We start from the raw sequence: 21,024 nt of genomic DNA on the forward strand, positions 1-21,024 counted from the left end.
TAATAACACAATCGATGGCCCTGTTCCATCAACTGCCACTGTGGCTTTGCATTGATACCAGAACCTGGAGCTGAATCTTACATTTCCTATTGATATTGCTATTAATTATCTCAGTGCTTTTCCTGCTCTGACATGTCAAAAATGTCTAAAGAGAAAGACTTTTACAGAGTATTTTATAAGTACTTCATGTCAGCTCATTATAACACATACGCAGCCACATGTGTTAAACTATATAGATAAGTTGAAAGTAATTTAAGAAGAATTTTAACACACCTTATGAAATGGAGCTGAAAAAAGTTATTGTTGGTTATGGCTGACAGTCATCAATGCCAGCTTTAGTTTTATAGTCCACTAAACCTTCTGACATCTTCAAGAAACAACAACGAAGACACAAAAAATGTTTTTATATTTTAGAGGGCTGTAGGACACACGATGCTCACTTCTCTTTGATGTTAAATACTGTGTGTTGCTTGAGGGCACGCATCAGATTTTTATGTCAGTTTAAAAAAGAAGGGCGTTGTTTCTAGACTCACCATTTGGCACTGAGATTCAATAATAACAGAGGCCAAAATACATTGAAAAAGAGGTTGAGACACCAGTTTCTCCATTGGCAGCAGCCTTCACTCTAGTGATGCTGATACAAGCTTTCTTTGCCCAAGGGCCACTTTTGTCAAATGACAGGAGGCCAGGGTCAAGTTAATAAACACTAATTAACATTTAAATTTATTAGATAAAATGAATAAAAAGCCCATTACTCATCTTTCTTTAAATGTTCTTGATTTTTAAATTAACTGACTTCTTAACTTAACTTAATGACTAAATCAAATTAACTTGGCACAAAGATTGATCCTCTTTTAGTATTTTTTTAATAAACAAGCTCCATTTGTCTGCTTTTTTATGCACTCTTGCACCTCATTTACATACAAACTACCACAAAATAAAATCAAGCGTGAATCAATTTATTTTCATTCTGAATTAGAAAATGGTCAGTGGGCTGTCTGGCACCTGCAGGCTGTAAGCTAAGTATCACTGCTTTAGTTAATAATGCAGTCAAGCTGCAAGACATGCTTTCAAACAAAAATTATATAAAACCAGTTTGACTTCTGTACTGCTCTTCCACCCGCATAGAAAAACCAATATAGTCATTGAGTGCACCACATGTTTTAAGTATGCAGTAAGTCACTACCATAAAAAATATATTAAGTGAGCTTGAGTACACCAAACTGCACTGAATATCACAGATTGATGATCACTAAGTGTATTTTTTCCTTCACTCTGCCCACTTGTGCTCCTATGAAGTCATTTCTCTCATTAACCTCTGGTTTCTATCTATATTTAATGAGAGTCTCTGCACAAGTGATTTGTACTGGTGAGTAACTCATCGCACAGTCTCTTTGACTGCACTGTATGCTTCCTCTGAGGTCCTACATACGATCCAGCTCAAGGAGCGAATGGGATCCCAGTTATCTACGTTCTGTATATGCGTGTGGCATAGAATGAGAGAAAAGATAATCAGAAACAGTGAGGGAATGAGAGGAAGCAAGACTGGAATAGAACTGAGTATTGGGGCTCTCTGCTTGTTTGCTAAGAAAACTCAGCAGTCTGCTGCTTGGCTACCCTTCTCTTTGTCACATCCACCTCTGTGGGCCTCAAGAGAAAAGAACACTGGACTGAGAAAAACACTTTTCAATCTACCTTTGACCGAGAACAAACAACCACCTGGTTGGAAGGTACACACCAGCATGAGCAGAGATATAGGCAAGCAAACCTACTCGGATGTTTGCATGCACACATGGAATGATGCATAGCACAGGAAACCTAAGCCTTAAAAATAATTTTTCCATGCAAGTAAAAAATATAACAAAAGGTTAAATCCAAATAAAAATAGGCACCAAAGTAGACCAAAGTGAGGTCAATGCTGTAATGCCTTAAATGTGCATGCTTTCTAATGGCCAGCAGGGGGCAACACCACTGGTTGCAAAAAGAAGTCTAGGAGAAAGTAACCCTTCTTCTCACTTTATTCATTACCTCAGTAAACATTTTCCTAATGAGTTCATGGTCTCAAGTTTCATGTCTTTTTCAATAAAGTATGATATATTGTGAGTTATGGTCCCATTTAGAGTAAAACAGTAGATAAAACAGGGTATGTATATATATATATATATATATATATATATATATATATATATATATATATGTATATATAATATTTAGGGTGTGACTGACATATGCTTGATAAGTTGCAACCACAGTGACCTTTCAGACAAGATAGTGGCGTATCTATGGCACTGTGTACATTTAAGTAGCCGTTAACTTGTTTAAGCGTGTTGTTTTTGTTCTTTGTGTGTTTTAGTCTTAGATCTTTGACACTTTTTTCGGTTGAACGGTTTTCAGTTCATGGAAATCAATTGTAAAATTTTGGTTCACTATGTCTTCTGTTTTTTCAGCCTGTGTTTCACGAGCCCAAATGATCATCCGAATTAAAATCAGTCATCAGAAAAACAATGCACCCTGCCAACCAAGCAAGCTAGCTAGCACTAGTGTCAGCTGTAAGTTAGCGTCATCCTCCTCAGCCCCATCCTCTCCAAATATGGTCACTTCTGGCTCCAAAAACCCAAAAAGGTTACGGCTAAAAAAGCCAAACTCAAGGCTTAAAAAAAGTAGTCTATAAACCTATGGGTGACATCCCGGTGGCTACATCCATGCCTTTTATACAGTCTATGTTACAGACACACATGCTGATGCATGGTTAAACAGCCATGAACACACATACACAGAAAGACCAAAATACAAATCTCTTATAATCTGCTTAAGAGCTTGTTGTAATTATGAACCATTTTCTAATAATTTCAGTATGAGGTGGACATATGCTGTATCCCAGGGGTAAACAATTAGATTAGATTTACATCTACCATCCATTAGTAGCGAGCTGTGGAGAGTCTGTGGAAAGGGGAGATTCCAGTGCAAGAGTTCACTGGCTTATCATGAAAATCATTTACACTCAAGGGATTTTCTTTTCTTTTTACAGTAGGATTTTCTCTGCTCAGTAAGTGCCTGCTGAGGTAGAGTGACTATACGCCCTTCAGCTGGATGATTTTCATTCAAGCTTCCACCTCACTGAGATGTCCTTGTGCAAGACTTTCCAGTGCCACTGTCACCGGACTCACCATGCATTGTAATGTCTTTAAGGGAGGGGTCAAAAACAGATGTCACCAAACATCTGCAGGATAATTACAGTAGGAAAAGCACTGTGCAACACTGAGAGAGGAAAAAATATTTTATTGTATGCATATTTCTAGCTGAAGCAACTTCATCTGGTGCAATTTTTTCCTTTCAAAGGCTTTCTGCAGGACTGAAACAGTAAACTTCACTGCAAATTAGTTCAACAACTCTCCAGTGGCATGACAGATAATAGAGATCTGCTGCTGGGTGAGCTATTACCCATAACTAAACAGACTTTCCACTCTGGGGCTAGCATTGTGTGTGTTTGTGTGTTTGCATAGGATAACTGTGTCTTCTACCCTGTTATCTCGTGCACCGAGCAGAAGAAAGTGATGGAGGGCCTCTGGTAATTAGAATGGAGAGCCTCTCCCATCGCTACACAAATAATGATAGCCCTTCACCTGCTGTAAAAAATCACCCTGAATCTATGCTCGCTCTCATATAGGACACAGACAAGCACACACACACACACACACACACACACACACATGCACACGCTTCTCACCTGCTCCAGTTTCCAGTGGAACTCAGCAGGTCTGAAAGTGTCGACCTGAGTGAAATCTCTCCTGAGCAGGAACACCAGGCGGCAGTTGTGGACATACAGAGAGTAATGGTGGCGGTTCATTTCTGCAATGGGAAGACCATGTATGGTCACACAAGGACACAAATACATGCACACATTTAATTCAACAATGTACAGTGTATGAATCAACATGATTATGCTCTCTACTTTGAGGAAAATAAACAGATGCATCTGCTCCTTAATTCTGACTTTTTAGAGTGCGATTCTATGAGGTACTTATCCCTACTCAGTGTGTTACTTACAGATGATGATGGTTGGCCCGTTCCCAGTTGGGAGAAGCAGGTGAAGTACCGGCACAGAAGCTAAACAATGTGCTGCTGTGGAGGAGTGCAGCAGTAAAACATATTTTAGACACCTAAAATATGGCTAAATGTATGCTATATTTAGAATTGTTTCAGCATTTTACCTTGCTGTCAGACAGCCCTTTCTTTAAGCACTACATTTTCTCATTCTACCATGGAACTATTATAGGTAATACACTGACTGACTATGAATAAGTACCTCATTCATCCACACTTCAATAAAGCTGCAGCTATCCCTTTAAGTTTTTTTATTGATTTCTTTCTGGGACCGTCTGAAAATGTCATACGTGCTGTATGACATTTTTTGGACGGTCCCAAATGTCATACGTGCTGTGTGAAAGATTAAACTACTCTTCAGCTCCCTCAGAGTGGTTCTTCACATCAAAACACAGCTGTCAGCAAGACTGTGTGGTAAAGAAGTGCATGCTGCTGGTATGTCTATTTTTTAGATTATCGACTGGTGTCTGTATAAGATGGCAATGAAAGATTAGTCCTACTTGCTCAGCTTTTATAATACAATGAATCAGCCTGAGGTGGGATGAGATGTGGGGTGTGCAACAGATTCTCCTCTAAATAAAACTTCACAGTGATGAGCTAGTGCTCGTTTTAGCTTTGTAAAATGGAAACAGATCCTTGACATTCCCTACTTATGTAACTGCAGTTCCAAATATAAAGCAATATTGTCACAATCTGAGATCATTCAGTTTTTAATTATAAAGTTATAGAACTTTCACCAGTTCTTAAGCAATTATACTAAGTTATAAAAAAAACCCAAACATGTTATTGTTTGACTTCAGGCTGGCATAGTTCAATGTAATCATTTTTTGTACATATAATTTTGCAGAAAATCTGTCCAAGGAAAGACTTGAATACAAATATCTTTCAAAAATAAATGACTATTTTTCTGTGGAATACTATATAAGCATTTGATGGAAAAGATGTAAGTATGTGTTTTGACTTTCAGATAACAAATCACTGGTAATTATATTGACATACTGCAATCAAGATGTAATGCTAATGATAATCATAATCATTATAATAGTTATTTTGCCCCTATTTCCTATTTTTGATGTCACCAGGCTCAGCCAGACGGATGATGGGCTTTTTCTCCACACAGTGCTGGTGATCTGGCCCTCACACTGAGCCTTCTGGTACCATTCACATCCTTAAGCCAAAAAGTTGGAAATGAAAAAAGGGTTTATAAGATTCTGATGGTTTAACACGAACCACTCTGTGGTTTTGCATTACAAGATCAGACTACACATTTCGTAAGCTAATAAGCCATCTGTGAGACCATTGTGAGAGCGTGCAATGTGCAGATGGCTTGCTTAATTACACAGTTCAGGCAGCTCAGTTCAGATATGCGGTAGGGAAAAAGTTGAAAGTTTCAAAGAGCTTTTGCCATTATGGTTGTTATTTTTTAAAGGATGTTTTTGATCATTTTATGGTCTTAGTATGTTTCTAATGCTGAGGACACTCAAAAAGAGTAAACTATTTCAGTAAGCAAGAGTTAAGAATCAAGTAGTTTCCAGTACTCCTAGTGTAGAGCAGAAAAGATTCTAAAATAGAGGGAAATTAATGTGTGGTTAACTTTCCTATATAACACAATGACAACTTTTTGTTCAAGTTGGTCAAATATCGATTATTGTTAGAGAGTGGAATGTAATGAGCATGTGTGGATTTGTTTCTTTACCAGTCTTGTCAGAGTTACACAGTAAGGTTTCCTTCTCAGCTCTGAGTCCTGGACTTGGCCCGTGTTTCATCCATGTTGCTATGGTGAACTGGTCTGTCAGGTTCTGGGGCACCACGTGATCTGGAACATTAGCAGCTTGACGTCCGTCGAATCTGTAGATGAGGTCACTGTCGCGGCCGCTGTCAGTCAGCAGTGAAGCTGTCCAGTTTGTTGAAGGGCTGGGAGCAGGGAGGAGGTCAGTGCTGCCTGATGCTGCACCTGGATGTGTCAATCAGACGATACGACACTGTCAACACGGCTGCACAAAAAATCGACCTGCAGAGAAACTGCTTCTTCAGACTTTCTTTTACCAATGTGATTTCTCAGGGTAGCAGAAAAAGTTTGGAAATGGTGAACATATTTGTTGTAATCTGATATTACTGGCCATTTGTTGCAGTTTATGTAATATAACCATGGTTACCAACAAAATCTTCTTACATTAAGCTAATATTTGAGAAAGAAAGACTGATAAAGCCCTTGCATTTGCAGTATTCTGATTTGGGTGTTTGTGGCGACATTCCTGAAAACATTTAAGCAGTGACAGTTTTTAACAGTCTTAAACTCCATTAGCAGCTTACTGTTGTTTTTTTCTGGCCTCTGCCAGAGTGATGACCACAGATGAAACAAAACCAAAAAAACAGACCTGCAGTTACTGCTTATCTCCATTAGTGCTCAAGACTGAGATCTTCTAATTGTAACTGTATGTAATGACGAGGTGAAAGAAAGTGTCAGAAAGGAAAAATGTTGAAAATTATTACTCTGCAAAACACAAAAGCTTTTATTTTTCTCTCAAAAGCTTAACTTACTAATTTATTCTAATGTCAGAAAATATACAGGAATATTCTGTTTGTACAGTGTGCAGTAATAACATGCAAAGCCATTAAACAATGCACAGTTTAGCATGATATTTGGTAAGTTAATTTAAAGCAATTATTTTAAAATAGTCTTCAGGATCAAAATGGCACAACAGAAATTGGCATATTAATATACTGCAGAGGCTAAGATGTCAAGAGGTAATTTCTTCTTTGAATTAAATTTTTCCTTGTCTTTCAATATTATTACTACCCTTTGCTCTCTCATAGTCCCCAACTCTTAAACAGCACCTCATTATTTCAACAAGGCATTTCATTATTCTACTTCTTAAACTAATTTATTTTCTCTCTCGTCCTTCTCTCTACTTACCACAGAGTTTTTGCAGAGACTTCTCAGAGTACGTTTCTCGGTCACAGCCCTTCCCGATGTGATTGGTCTGGAGCTCGACCATCGCCTTCACTCCAGACAGGGGACCTCCACATGTTTCCAAGTGCATCTTGGGAAACAGCTGCCTGCTGCCAGTCCCTGGCTCATAATCTACCCTCTTGTTCCAACCTTTAAGGGTCAAAATGAGTGGTTCATATCAATCTCACCTCTCAAAAATTAGATAGCTGGTCTTAGATCTCATTTTCTTTAGTAAACTGACCTTACCTAAGGGTGGTACTCTCACTAACGTGATCATACACAAACAGACACAGACACACACACAGACACACAGACACACAGACACACACATACACACACACAGACAGACAGACAGACAGACAGACAGACAGACAGACAGACAGACAAACAGACACAGACACACACACAGACACACAGACACACAGACACACACATACACACACACAGACAGACAGACAGACAGACAGACAGACAGACAGACAGACAAACAGACACAGACACACACACAGACACACAGACACACAGACACACACATACACACACACAGACAGACAGACAGACAGACAGACAGACAGACAGACAAACAGACACAGACACACACACAGACACACACACCGTGATATCTAAACATTAATATAATGTTGGTTGTAGTTTCACTGTGGTTTTTTCAACAACATTGACTATTCTCTACCCATCATGAGATATGCCTGTGGCAATTGTACACCACAGTTTGTGTGTTTTTTGTATATTTCAAGAAACAGCAGTCACTAGCAGTTTGATGGTGGTTTTGTCTTCATACAGTTTTTGATATTTGGCTTCTCTAAAACAACTATAGTAACTATTTCACCAGTCGGACTCCGTTAGGTACTTTCGGCCCTATCTGCGCAAATACAAAATGATGCACTTTCCAATGTTTCGCGAGCATTTCGAAAAAGATCACCACCAGTGTCAGTTGAATTGATTTATACATATTTACCAATCTACATGTGAAATTTAATTTATGTACATTGAGATTTACATGTCTAATTACAATACGAAAGTAACTTGGTAGCTTGGGCGACATTCGTGCAATGATCTTTAAGACTTAAAAAGTATGTCTATATTCTCACTGTACTGTATATTTACTGTGAACAGATGGAACTGTCCGACAAAGATAGCGTACTGCTAATTGGCCGGCATTTGCATCTTTTCCTGACTCTGGTAAACTCAAGGCTAACATACGTAGCTAAAACGATATACAGTTTGAAAATTAAGAAGTTAGACTGTGACCTCTTTTTATTTTATTGTTTATTTTAAAATCAGTAAATATCTTCATCTACTCTGCACTTTATTTATTGTCTACTTCAGTGTTAGGATAGGTTTGTCTTTATTTGTTGTGCCTGTGCACTTTTTACTTTAGTGTTAGAAATGTCTTGACTCGTCTTCACCCTAATTTCGATTCCTTTGTATGTCTGATACATGTGAAGAATTGACAATAAAGCTGACTTTGATGTCTACAATATTTAGGGAGCTTATACAGTTGGTTTTATAACAACTATGTGGGTATTGATGGAAGAGGCTATCACAAAGGCTTTGGAGTTTCTCAGTGAGTTCTTGCCATGTATCTAGTCAAAAGGAGCCTGAAAGGGCCAGTAACATGACAGGCCTGGTAGAAAGTGGTGCTGACCTCCTTGTAACTGTCAGTCCTGTTGCAAGGTGTTATATTTTCATTACCCAGGTGTTAAATCTACCCTCAATGCATGAGAATCCCTGAATTGTGGTGGAGAACGGATTCACAAGCATGATTGTGTACAGGGACTGCGCCTGTGTGTGTGTGTGTGTGTGTGTGTGTGTGTAGGTGGACACCTGGCAGCTCTTTCCAAGCCTACAGAATATGATATGAAGTCTCCTGAGACAAAGAGAAAAACGGTCTGCGATCAGGTGAGCGAAGCGAGTGAGAGGTGAGGTGGAGCGAGACGTATTTAGCCTCTATTTATGCCGGGCAGCCTTCTTAAAAAAAAGTGCTGCAGAAGACGCTGCTGACCTTTACACACAGACGATAAATAAGGTTGTGTACAAAATACTTGATATTTGAATGCATAATTGCATTATGTTTTATTCATGGCTTTAAGCTACTATGAGTTAATGGTTTTACAACAGGATTATGCAGTAAGGCCTCTTTTATGAGCAAAATCGCAAAGAATCATGCAACATTGATGAGGATGTTAGCAGGGCATGATATGAAGTGTTTCTTTGTGAATCAAGTTCATTCCTGTGGTACCATCTGGATCTAAAAAATGGTAGTATATTTCTTTCTCAATGAGCAAAATCTTGAAGATCCAGCTGGCATTTTGTTGCCGATGGCATTATTTCTGTAAAACAGTATGTTTTCGATTAAAAAAAACACCGCAACACCACTTATTATTAAATTCTTTCTTTTTTTAGACCTGTTTGCTACAATCTGTGGCCCCTTGGAGCTACATGAAGATGACATTTATAGAAAGTTGAATGCCATTTCAGACAACTTTTTCAACGCTGTGCTGATTCTCTCTGTGCACCCCCACCCCTCAGTGATGTGCACTGACATTTCCCTCCATGAGTGTCCCTACAGCCTAAACAACTGGCATTCACTTCAAGTGCTCTCTTTGAACTAATGGATCTTATCTGTAACATTAGGCTTAGTCACATGTGATTTTTCCTTTTAAATGATCTCTTATCATAGCACACAACTATGTGATACCATTAAACATTAAGTGAGATATCCAGCATGTGAGATAGTAAGTATCTGAAGAGTAGCTGAAAAACAGCCATTAAATCATCATGCACAATTAAACCATGTCCATGGATGGTCTAATCTACTCTACAACTAATGTAAAAATCGATGTTACAACTTTGGAAGAATACAACCAACTGGATACCCCTCTGTTCACCTAATACAGGGGTCTGCAACCTTTACTAAAAAAAGAGCCATTGTTGGCCAAATCTCAGAATGGAGCCACATTTTTTAGCCTCACAATGAAGATGAAACAGCCTTAACTGAAGCCTAATTAAGGCAGCTACTCAGCTGGTAGAGCGGCCATCCACTGGATGGTTGGTGATGTGATCCCTGACCATGGCAGCCTAGATGTCGAAAGTATCCTTGGGCAAGATACTGAACCCCAAATGCTTCCGGTGCTGCGTTCATCGGTGAATGAATGAATTCCCAATGGTGGCAGGTGGCACAGTTTTTGGTTGTTTGTTCTGGGCTAGAAAAATGGCTGTGCAACATGGTGAACTATGTGGATTAGGACCTCCTCAATATGTAGATATTAAGGGCTAATTCTAAGCCAACGGATATTTGGAAAACAGTTTCGTGGCCAAGACTTTGTCTTTTCTGTGCTGGTGATTCTTTATTTTCTGAACAGCAACTTGAGGTGTAAATATGGAGTTTGCAAATGACGTCTCGACAAGATTGTTCCTCTGCATTTGAATTCAAATAACTGAAAAAAAAAAAAAAAAAAAAAACCAAAGATAAAAAGCTAATATGTTTCACCTCTTTTCCTCTCAACACAGACTGTTTACCTGCATTCAAAGCCCGCTCAAACACGACTGATAAATACTACAAACAGAAATCAGAACGTTATGTGCAGATATCTCTTTTTATTTATATTGTAATTCAATTTTAATTAAATTTAATTGTTGATTATATTGTCGGTATTATCACTAACAAGGTTAACTCTTACTCTTTTCTTTACAGTTTGTAGCAATTCATCCAAACTAATTTGATTCTGCAACGTTTGGATGTTGGTTTAAATCTGATTGGGAACCTATGTTGTATCTCTCGCATTGTTCCCTGTCGGTAACAAGAGCTTGAAATGCCAAACAATACTATAAAAAGTGTTATCACCTCCAGAAACACTTGTCTGTGTGTGTAGAAATTGTCAAAGAACAATTTGGTTTATGATAACAAGAGTTGTTTGGTATTATCCTTGAATCATCTTAGAGTTAAAATATGATAATGTGATGCGAATGAATGAAACTGTGTGGATTTAAACAGCACTTTTACTTTCTCTGATGTTAAAGAAACATGTGCTTTCAGGGAATAAAACCACAGCTTTGCAGTAGACTGTGGATTCACCAACTAACAGTTTTTTCTTTAAAGACTGTAAAAATAATCATCAGCTCCCTCCATCACTATAAGTTTCTCTCTTTCCTCCCCAGAGTTGCCCGTTCATTCAGGGTCTTTCTTTATCTCTTTCTTTCTCCTTTTCCCCTCTCCCTTCTTATCTCTCTCTGTCTTTCTCTTTCATTCCTGTGTGAGCTTGACTCCTGAGATGCTGTCAGTGCTGACAGGTGAAGCAGCAGGGGAGACGGGCTGGCTCGAATGCCGAGCTGCTAGCATGTTAAAGGAGGGAAAAAAACACACTCCAGTCAACTTTCCCTCTGGAGGTTTTTGTCAGGTCCTCTGATTTCCTCGAGAGACGTTCATTCTAAAATGAGATAGAATTCCCTGGAGGAAAAGGAAATGCTAAAAACTGCACAGTCTGCTTCAATTTTGACGGAACTGCTTGGAATTTAAGTAGGTTTAAACAATATGTCAGCACACTTTATAGCAGCATACCAATCAGTGCAATTCTGTCAATTATTACAATATAAATTAAGGCGTTTGAAGCATATTTGAGTGGTTGTTTCTTTATCTCTGACCTTGCCATCCGGGCTTACAGACAGGCTTGACATCAATATGCACAGGCACATCCTCCTTTGCTCTCTTCTGACCGCAGTCAAAGGCCGTCACCATGATCTTGTAGCTCTGCTGCTTGTCATAGCTCAGCCGCTCTGTGTTTCTGATGTTACCTAAAGGACACAAAAAAGTGGAGACATAATAAAGGGTTTTTCATAGATAGAGAAACAAACTGTTATGCTTTTTATTTGAAGAATAATAAAGCAAGCATCACTTTTAACTGAGCAAGAAGTGAAACTGACTTTGCATTAAAGCTTCTTGAAAACAATGTACCTCTTTGTACCTATTGAAGCCTTTAACTGGAAACTCAAGGACCAATAACCTCATATTCCTTTTGAATATCTCAGGCTCTCTGTAAACTGTCAATGTGAAATTAAAATGATGGACTATTTTTTGCTTGTCACCAGGGTAACAGTGCAAGAAAAGTGTGAGATAGAGATGCTTCAGGCCTGTGGACTAGACAACTGAGATCACTACTGTGCAAGAGAGCCACACACAGCTGACTCACTTTAATGGATGTTTATATTACAGTCATGGAAAAAAATATTAGACCACCCTTATTTTCTTCACTTTATTGTTCATTTTAATGCCTGGTACAACTAAAGGTACATTTGTTTGGACAAATATAATGATAACAACAACAATAGCTCATAAGAGTTCAATTTTAGAGCTGATATCTAGCAATTTTCCATGGTTTTATTGATAATGATTTTGGTTATATTCAAGAAAACCATGGAAAATGGCTAGATATCAGCTCTTAAATTATATTCTTATGAGCTATTTTTGTTGTTATCGTTATATTTCTCCAAACAAACGTATCTTTAGCTGTACCAGGCATTAAAATTAACTTTAAAGAAAAAGGGAAGAAAAGGGTGGTCTAATATATTTTTCCATGACATTATATTCTAATATTGCACTTGCTCACTGTAAACTTGATAAAGATACAATAGACATTGACAAAGTGCCTTTTCCAATTATGTGTATTTCAAATCTGTGTTTTTAGATTGTTATTATGTGTATGAATTAATTTTGTGTATTTGTGTTTGCTCTTGGTTGCCCCAAACTGCCCCTCAAAGGATAAATGAAGTGATTTGTATTTAATTTTATTTCATTAACATCTTGCTTTTGTTCTTGAGCAGGTCATTGTTGCAAAATGAACCCCACTTATTACACAGTAATGAATGAATTTGGCTCCTGCTAAAAGAATAATAATTTAGATTCCACAATTGGAACTGAGTCCATTGCAACATACACTCTGCAGCTTCTAGGATTAGCCTACTTAGCCTTCACGTTAAACTGAACACTTCCATTGATTGCGATGTGATAGAAGGTGAACTTACAATGAATTGCTGATGTAAGAAATAGACTGTAGAGTATTAGAAACAGGGTCTCACACCATTGTGTGGTAACTTGTTGCCTCCAGTTGTCACCTTTTGTCTACATTGAGATCCTGAAGACGCTGTGACTAATATTCCAGAGAGTTGATTGGTTAGTTTTTAGGCTGTTTACAGATTTGTAATTTAACATACAGACTCTCTAGAGCATGCTAGCTTTGCAGCATAGAACAATATGGACATGCAAGTTTGTTTTATGAGACCTGTTGAACCTAAAGTGTAAGATCAGGTACAGTAACCCACTAATCTTGCTTCATGAGATTGGCCCCCATGTGGAGTGAGGTCTACTCAACTGTGGCCAACAGGTTTATGGTTGGATATTTGTCAAACGTAGACAAGGCACACAGACAAAGAGAGAGAAAGGGGACAAGAGAAAGAGCGAGGGAGTCTCAGTGCATTTCACTGAACATTCACCGGCCACTTTTTAAATTGGATGCCTGTTTACAGTTTTTCACAGGACAAAAGCTTGCAGTAACTGATATATTTTCTCTAATATTTCTCTAATCTAAATAATTTCACACATTTTGTTGTGTTTAAAGGATATGTTGTGTTTTTAAGTGTTTACTGTTTTGGAAAATTGCAATATGATTATAGATAATGTATATCATTCTGTGAAGCAAGCATGAAAAAATATCAGGGATAAATTGATTCACTGGGGATTACAGGAAGACTTGTTGCAACAATCTTTCAGCATGTTTGCCTGACTGATAAATGTTAACGATGCAGCAGTGAGGTTCATAGAGTCTTTATTGCTCTGTCCCACAATGACAGCTACAGAGTGAGCTGCTGGTTGCAACAAATGCTGTACATCTCAAAGAACATCAAAGCTGGAAGAAAACAGGACTAAAATATTTTCCAGTTGATGATGAAACACATTATTTATATTTGAGACAGATACAGATGTCCCTCAAGATAAATAGCAACATTTCAAAACACAAAGTTTTTTCACATCAGTCATTGCCATCGCAATCTGTCTCTGGACCTGTGAGGACTGCTGAGGCTATTTTTGTTTGTTTTTTTGCATCTGGAGTCTTGGCAGTATGATAAGCTGTCATTCTGATTGTTGACGGAGAGAAGAGGAGAGCTGAAGTGAGAAAGAGAGGCCAGAGGAGAGGAGGTGCAGCGAACACAGAAGAAACCAGCTCGGAGCACAGAAGCACAGAGAAGAGAAAGAAGAGCTGCTTGAAATGTCAGAGGAAGAAAGGTGAGGAGGTCAGAGCCAGACAGTTCCTACAAACATCTCCTACAGTGTCTATTTGATCCGCAGCTGGTGTGAACAACAGTACCAGTTAAGGTGCTGGATATCAACCACATGCCACTTTTTCAACAAAAAGCAATGGGATTTTTCAATTTAAAAGACATTTCACTCTTCTTGGCTCATTAGCAGGAAACCTCTAACTGGGGATCTATGGTGCCCAGCTGGATTTCTTAATCACCTGACAAATTTAATTCAGTGTGTCACAGGTGCTACTGAGCTTGTTAAAGAAAAGTTGCATAATGACCTTTGTGGCTCTGATGGGAGATTTAAGCCTGAAAAAAAAAGACAAAAAACTGATGAGAGTGACAGTTTTCACTCATGGCATCAGAGACCAAAGTTACTGGAACAGCCATCCACACAGAATAATAGAAACACGTCTCTATACCATAACAAGGTATTAAATAGATTTAGTTCCAACTAGAATTTCTGCATCATGGCTGTATACCATCGCCAACCAGTCAAGTTGCAGTTTACTGTTTCCTGTCCCGACTCACATGTAGCAATGACAGCAGATAGTGCTTCAAATATGAATGATGCTGCTGCAAAGAAGTAACAACTTCTAAAAAATGAATGCTTCACATACATCTTCAATCCAGTAGCACATATGCAGTTTCAAGGTGTTCACCAAAGATTAGTGTCACCAATTCAGCCTCCAACCAATCATCTCCTACAACAAAGAGGAGATGGTGAAATATGGTCACCATCTCCTCTTTTCTTCCTGAGTAATGGCGTTGAAGTGTTTTTGCTGAACATTATGATGTCACAGTGAAGTTGACCTTTATGATTTAAAATGTCATCACTTTATCATTTTATGCCGTTTCTGTGAAATGTTGTCATAATTAGCATATGAATTCTTGAGGTATGGGCAAAAAATGTATTTTGTGAGCTCACAGTGACCTTGACTTTGACTTAGTATATAAATGCAGTTCATCCTTGAGTCCAAGTGGACGTTTGTGCCAAATTTGAAGAATTTTCCTCCAGGTGTTCTGGAGATATCAGGTCATGAGAATGGGACGTATGTTCATACTGTGATAAGATGATGCAACATGCTTCTAGAATTGCAGTTGCACTTTTCTTTGTAGTCCCTGTTCGTCCCGTGTACTGCTCCCATTGTGTGCCGCTGCTTTATAATGGTCCATGTTTCCAGGCTGCAGTGCGTGTGTTTATGGCATCTGGTATGATGCCATAAATGATTTATAGTTCTGTTTGTGGAATGTTTTAACTGTTTTGGGTTAGGGTTGCTATTGTTGTTTGACAAATACTGCAGTACAGCCCACTTACCTCTGTATTTTATCTCGTACTTCCCTCAGTGCACAAAATTACCTTGTTCTATAAAGTAGGTCTAAACAATGCACTGCTAGAGAGCCAGTTAAGAAAGCAATGTGTGCCTCCGTCTGATCTATTGGTAGAATTCAACAGACGTATACACACACAAAGCCCTCCAGTCTGGCTTCAGTTTGGATTACGCTGCACTCACATCACCACAGTGTGGATGTGGAAGCTCAAGGAGAAGACAGCGCAAATCCCAAAGCTGAAAATTTTTTATAGGCACATACGCTCAGAATATCTCTCAATCAAGAATAAAACACTCTCCAGCAGTCGACGAGGACTGATGTAAAGCCACAAATGATGAAAAGGAGAAAAATAAAAAGGGGAGGCTGTCGAAACTGAACATGGATCTTTGTCAAGCAACTTTTGAGCCTGGCAACATTATTGCAATATGAACTGGAATCAGCCAGAGTTGTCTGCTTGGATTTTCCTTTTCATTCTATATTTCTAGATGTATATTCGCATTCCTCTGTTGCTTGGATAACAAGAAGAATGCAGTAGCCGTTGTACGTACAAACGAAAATAAGGTTTCAAAGCAGTTTGGGGATTAACAACAGCTTTAATCTTCCAGCACTCATTTTTTACACAAAGTTGGTGTTTATTTATGTTCATATGGACTAGGCCTGATTTTATTTCAAATCTACCGGGTGTCCGGGTGTACGTTATGAAATAAGTTTTAATCCAAATGCAAAGTAAATGATCCTTTAAACAAAAGAATTCACTCTTGTTTAAGCTGAGGAAGCAATCTCACTACAAGGTCCATTTGATAGCTGCCAATATTCAAATTTTGTTTTTTGTTTTTTTTCTGAGCACTTTAAGAACGTATCATCCATGTTGAAAAGCAGAGATTCAGAGCTCATTTTTAAGATGACCTACCATACAGCTACAATGTACTATTTTGTGTTTTTCACACAAATAATGACCCTTCAGTGTAATTCAATTTGATAAAAACTTCCCAGGAAAAAAGCCTCCAGCTGGGCAGACTGTCTCTTGCTGTGCTATCCCAGTTTCTCTCCTCTCTCTCTCAGACACATACTTCACACCTAATCACATCAGCACTTATAAGTACAGTCGAGTCTCTCATTCAGCCAAGCCACATTCAAACACACACATAAACCCACACACACTTACCATTGCGGTCTATGGCAAATGGTGTCCCTGCAGTGACAATCTCATAGTTGCAGATCTGGCTGTACTGTGGTGAACAGTCTTGGTCCCAAGCTTCCACCTGCAACATTATAACATTGAGGTCAGTCCCAGTTCTTCAACAACACTAACACTGTAAACAATCACAATATTTCAAATATTTAACCAATTTTTTGAGGAATTTTTAAAGCATTTATCTGTCAAATTGACACTAACTATAGAACAATGAAGCAAAATGTAACTGAGGTTGCTAAATAATTTCAACTTAAATACATGACATCAATATACCTGCAAAATGCTGTCGTAGATTTTGCCCTCTGTAACCGATGCCTTGTAAAGTGTCTCCCGAAAAACGGGGCAGAACTCGTTGACATCATCCACCTGGATGTGAACCACCGCCCTGAGTGGAGGAGGGAGTGAAGAAGAAAGAGGGAGCAGAGAGGAGAGGGAGCACAGTAGGAAGGATGCAAAGAAAGCGGAGTGGAAATGATTGATGGAGAAAAGGGAAATAAAAGACACAGGGTAAGAAGAGATGGATGGAGGAGGGGAGAGAGGAGAGAATGAAAAATCTCTTTAAGTCATTAGAGATAATTAAAATTAATTAAGACGTAGAGCATTTCACTGTTTATCTTAAGAAGAGTGGTTAGCTGCAGGCAGAGGAGAGTGAGAGGACAGTTCCTATGAAAGAATAAAAAGATTTATTCCTAAAAAACAGGATTGAGGCAAGTTCATTAAAAGGTCTTGTTTATTGGTATTTCTTTGTGAAATGGGTTCCAATTATCATCTGAAGTCAATCGAACAAGCAAGCAAGATTTAAGGTTCCAGTTTGTTTTTCTACCTTTCTTCTTCACTTTCTCCTTTCCTTTTAGTCTGGTGCAAACAACCATGAACAGAGTCTCATCTGCTGGAAGCGACTGCTATTATCAACTGCTATTATCAACTATGTACTCTGATAACATTTGTGCACTAAAGTAGAAACGAAGCGATAATTCAGATCATATCATGAAATTTTCCTTACCGGTGACCTTCTCTGACAACAACTCGCAGTGTATCTGAAGAAGCACATCTGGCTAATTAATGACATTAGCTTAATGAGGCCTATTTAGAATGTCATGCAGTGATAATGTCACACTCACACACACACATGCACACTGTGTGTCATCCATCATCCACTGGTGAAATTCATCACAGATCCCTGAGCTGATAAACTTCTCTCTCTCTTCTTCCTTCTTGTACCAAGCCTACAGCAGCTTATTTTCGCGGCTCCTTGTCTCAGACTGAAGGACCGCGGGGTTTGATTTGCTGCTGTCCATGCCATTCTGCCTGTCTGTCAATTTCATTCACACAGCACTGCCGCACACACAGAAATGGACACACGTAATATTGATGGGCCATTAGGGGGACATATCCTGAGAGCAGAACTGCAAGTCTCAGCTGTCACTGCCGCCGTACCGAGAAATCTTGGGGAAAAGAGAAAATAAAAAAAGAAAGAAGAGAACATAGCAAGTGCAAGACAATATCTAATTATAGTTTAAAGTTATTTTCTTCATAACCTTAAGCTGTGTAAAGTAGCCCTAAGAGACAAGAAAAAAATCTGGGGATCCATTTTCTAAGTCTGATCTAAGCTGTTTTTGTCTTGTGTTTGACGACTTAGAAAAGGTGAAAAGAACAGGTTATGCTGGGATATTATTACTAAGGTACTTTAGATCTGAGAAATCAGGTGCAAAAAAAGGATGTAATTAAGTCCATCCATCCATTAACTGCTTATCCGAACTCAGATAGCGGGGGGCTGGAGCACCCTGGACAGGTCTCCAGACTATCACAGGGCTGACACATAGAGACAGTCAACCATTCTACAGAAAATATACTCTCATTCACACCTATGGACAATTTAGAGTCACCAATTAAAACTAAGCTGCATGTCTTTAGACTGTGATAAGAAGCCAGAGGAACCGGAGAACAAGCAAACTCCACACAGAAGAGCCAGAAGCCGGAGTTGAAGCAGTTTCTGGGGCTGAAAAAGGAAGCCAAGTGGAAGTGCCTTGACTGGCCACAAAACTGAGTCAACTCCCATAGACTCCCATGTTAAAATGTCCACCTTTACAACAGAATTCAACATGCTTACAGCATGTTACAGAAAATATTTCTTTGTCTTTGTCATGTATTGGGCCATGAAAAGACACCAAGAAATGTTACCCAGTTGCTACAATACAGCAGGACTAGGTGATATATATATATGGATCCTACAAACAAAATAACACATTCAGGAAACTTTTGTCACACTCTTTGTCAACATGTTCAAATCTATTTGTGTAAAATGGTTTTTAAACATGACCAAACATCACATTCTTGTAAATTTGATTTCAGGCATTTAAAAAGTTAATTTGATTAAACTGTGTAGGGAATAAATCAACACCATCAGTATAATGCAGTCTAGCACAGTAGTGTGCTTTTTCAATTAACACTGTCAGATAGATGTTAACTCAACACATTCAAGGCTGTATCTTCTCGTGATGTTATAAAATCCTGCTGTCTCTCTGTTTGTGTTGTTGACACTCAATCTATTAAAGTTTTCTTTAGTTTTTCATACGTTGTCAGGATTCTTGTAATTCTTGTAGAAATGTTTTAACTGAAGATGACTCATTTGTGCAGCGGCCTTTGTAACTTTGAAGTTATTATTTGTTTGTGTGCCATGTTTTTGTTACTTTGTCTGCCCACTTTAAATCAGTTACACTGACAGCCAAACAAGTGAGTCATGCTAAGATAAATAATAATTAGCCGTATTTGACAGCTCTAATGCAGTGTCTGACTATTACCATCATCAGAACTGAGTCTTTAGGCTGCATAACAAAGTTATGAGGAAGCTAAAAGAGTACTTTTATGAAATCACCTCAACACAAACTGATCTTTCTAACTTCAGACTAAATTTGTCACAGGGCGATTGTACTCAATTCGATTGACGCTGTAACATATTCATGTTTTTTTGTAAACCCACCAATACTTTTTATTTTGATTTATCAGTGTAACTTTCATCGGGGCAAGATCCAAGCCCTTGTTTGGGCAGAAAAACACAAAAAAACATGCCTGACTAGATCAGTCTTCTATGCAAAAAGTTATCATTATCCCTTCATCATTGCATTAATCTGTGTTTGTCTCTGGACAGAATGAAAAATGGCCTATAGTAACTGACGTGAAAGAACAATTAAAACGTGTCCAATCAAACCAAATTCCTGAAGACCTCTCTCCATTTTTCTCTTGTAAAAGGAATACATGACCAAGGTGACTTGTTTTGTTTCCTGTTTGCAACTTGTACCTCTTCTTTTCTGTTTACTGGCCAATTGCAGCCACGCAGAGCCCATAGCGCAAACTTCTGACACACCTATGCTGTAGACTACTTTATTGTCTCCAATGGTCCAGTTGATTTAAACAGGCCTTCATTTTACATTTACATTTAGTCATTTAGCAGACGCTTTTATCCAAAGCGACTTACAGCAAGAGTAAAAACAAACAATCAAGGTATACTGGAAATAAGAGCTATTAGTGCTTCAATAAGTGCTGGTGACAATTCTTTGCGGAGTAGAATTATCGTGTGGTCTAGGAGAGAAGATGCTCTCTGAAGAGATGGGTCTTCAGGAGTTTTTTAAAGGTAGAGAGGGACGCCCCTGCTCTGGTAGGAACTGGTAGTGTGTTCCAACAGCGGGGAACAAGAAATGCAAAGAGTCTGGATTGCCTTGGACCAACGGGGCGTAGAGCCAGGCGCCGTTCATTGGAAGAGCGCAACGGTTGCGAGGTAGCATATGTCTGAATCAGGGCGTTCAGGTAGGTAGGGGCAGTACCGGAGACAACTTTGTAGGCCAGCATTAGAGATTTGAATTTGATGCGGGCTGCAACAGGTAGCCAGTGGAGCTCAATGAGCAGCGGTGTGACATGTGACCTTTTTGGCTGGTTGTAGACCAGGCGCACCACTGCGTTCTGGATCATCTGAAGCGGTTTTATTGTGCAGGCTGGCAGGCCTTTCAGGAGGGTTTACAGTAGTCAAGTTTTGAGATGACAACAGCTTGTGTCAAGAGTTGAGTGGCATGTTGAGTTAGGTAAGGTCTGATTTTTCTGATGTTGTAAAGTGCAAAGCGGCATGACCGGG

General features: G+C 38.8%; 1 protein-coding gene across 1 annotated transcript in view; it reads right to left on the reverse strand.

The window, feature by feature from the left end:
* Positions 1-21,024, reverse strand: part of clstn2a (calsyntenin 2a) — a 172,022-nt gene that overhangs the window by 37,037 nt on the left and 113,961 nt on the right. Inside the window, exons 4-9 of the mRNA XM_059344188.1 lie at positions 17,172-17,283; positions 16,869-16,965; positions 11,720-11,869; positions 7,022-7,207; positions 5,801-6,058; positions 3,728-3,849 (exon numbers count right to left, since the gene is read on the reverse strand). Of these exons, the coding sequence (XP_059200171.1) occupies positions 3,728-3,849; positions 5,801-6,058; positions 7,022-7,207; positions 11,720-11,869; positions 16,869-16,965; positions 17,172-17,283 (925 nt within the window). The remainder of the gene's footprint in view (positions 1-3,727; positions 3,850-5,800; positions 6,059-7,021; positions 7,208-11,719; positions 11,870-16,868; positions 16,966-17,171; positions 17,284-21,024) is intronic.

This window comes from Centropristis striata, chromosome 11 (genome assembly GCF_030273125.1).
Source record: "Centropristis striata isolate RG_2023a ecotype Rhode Island chromosome 11, C.striata_1.0, whole genome shotgun sequence".
Taxonomy (NCBI): Eukaryota; Metazoa; Chordata; class Actinopteri; order Perciformes; family Serranidae; genus Centropristis; species Centropristis striata.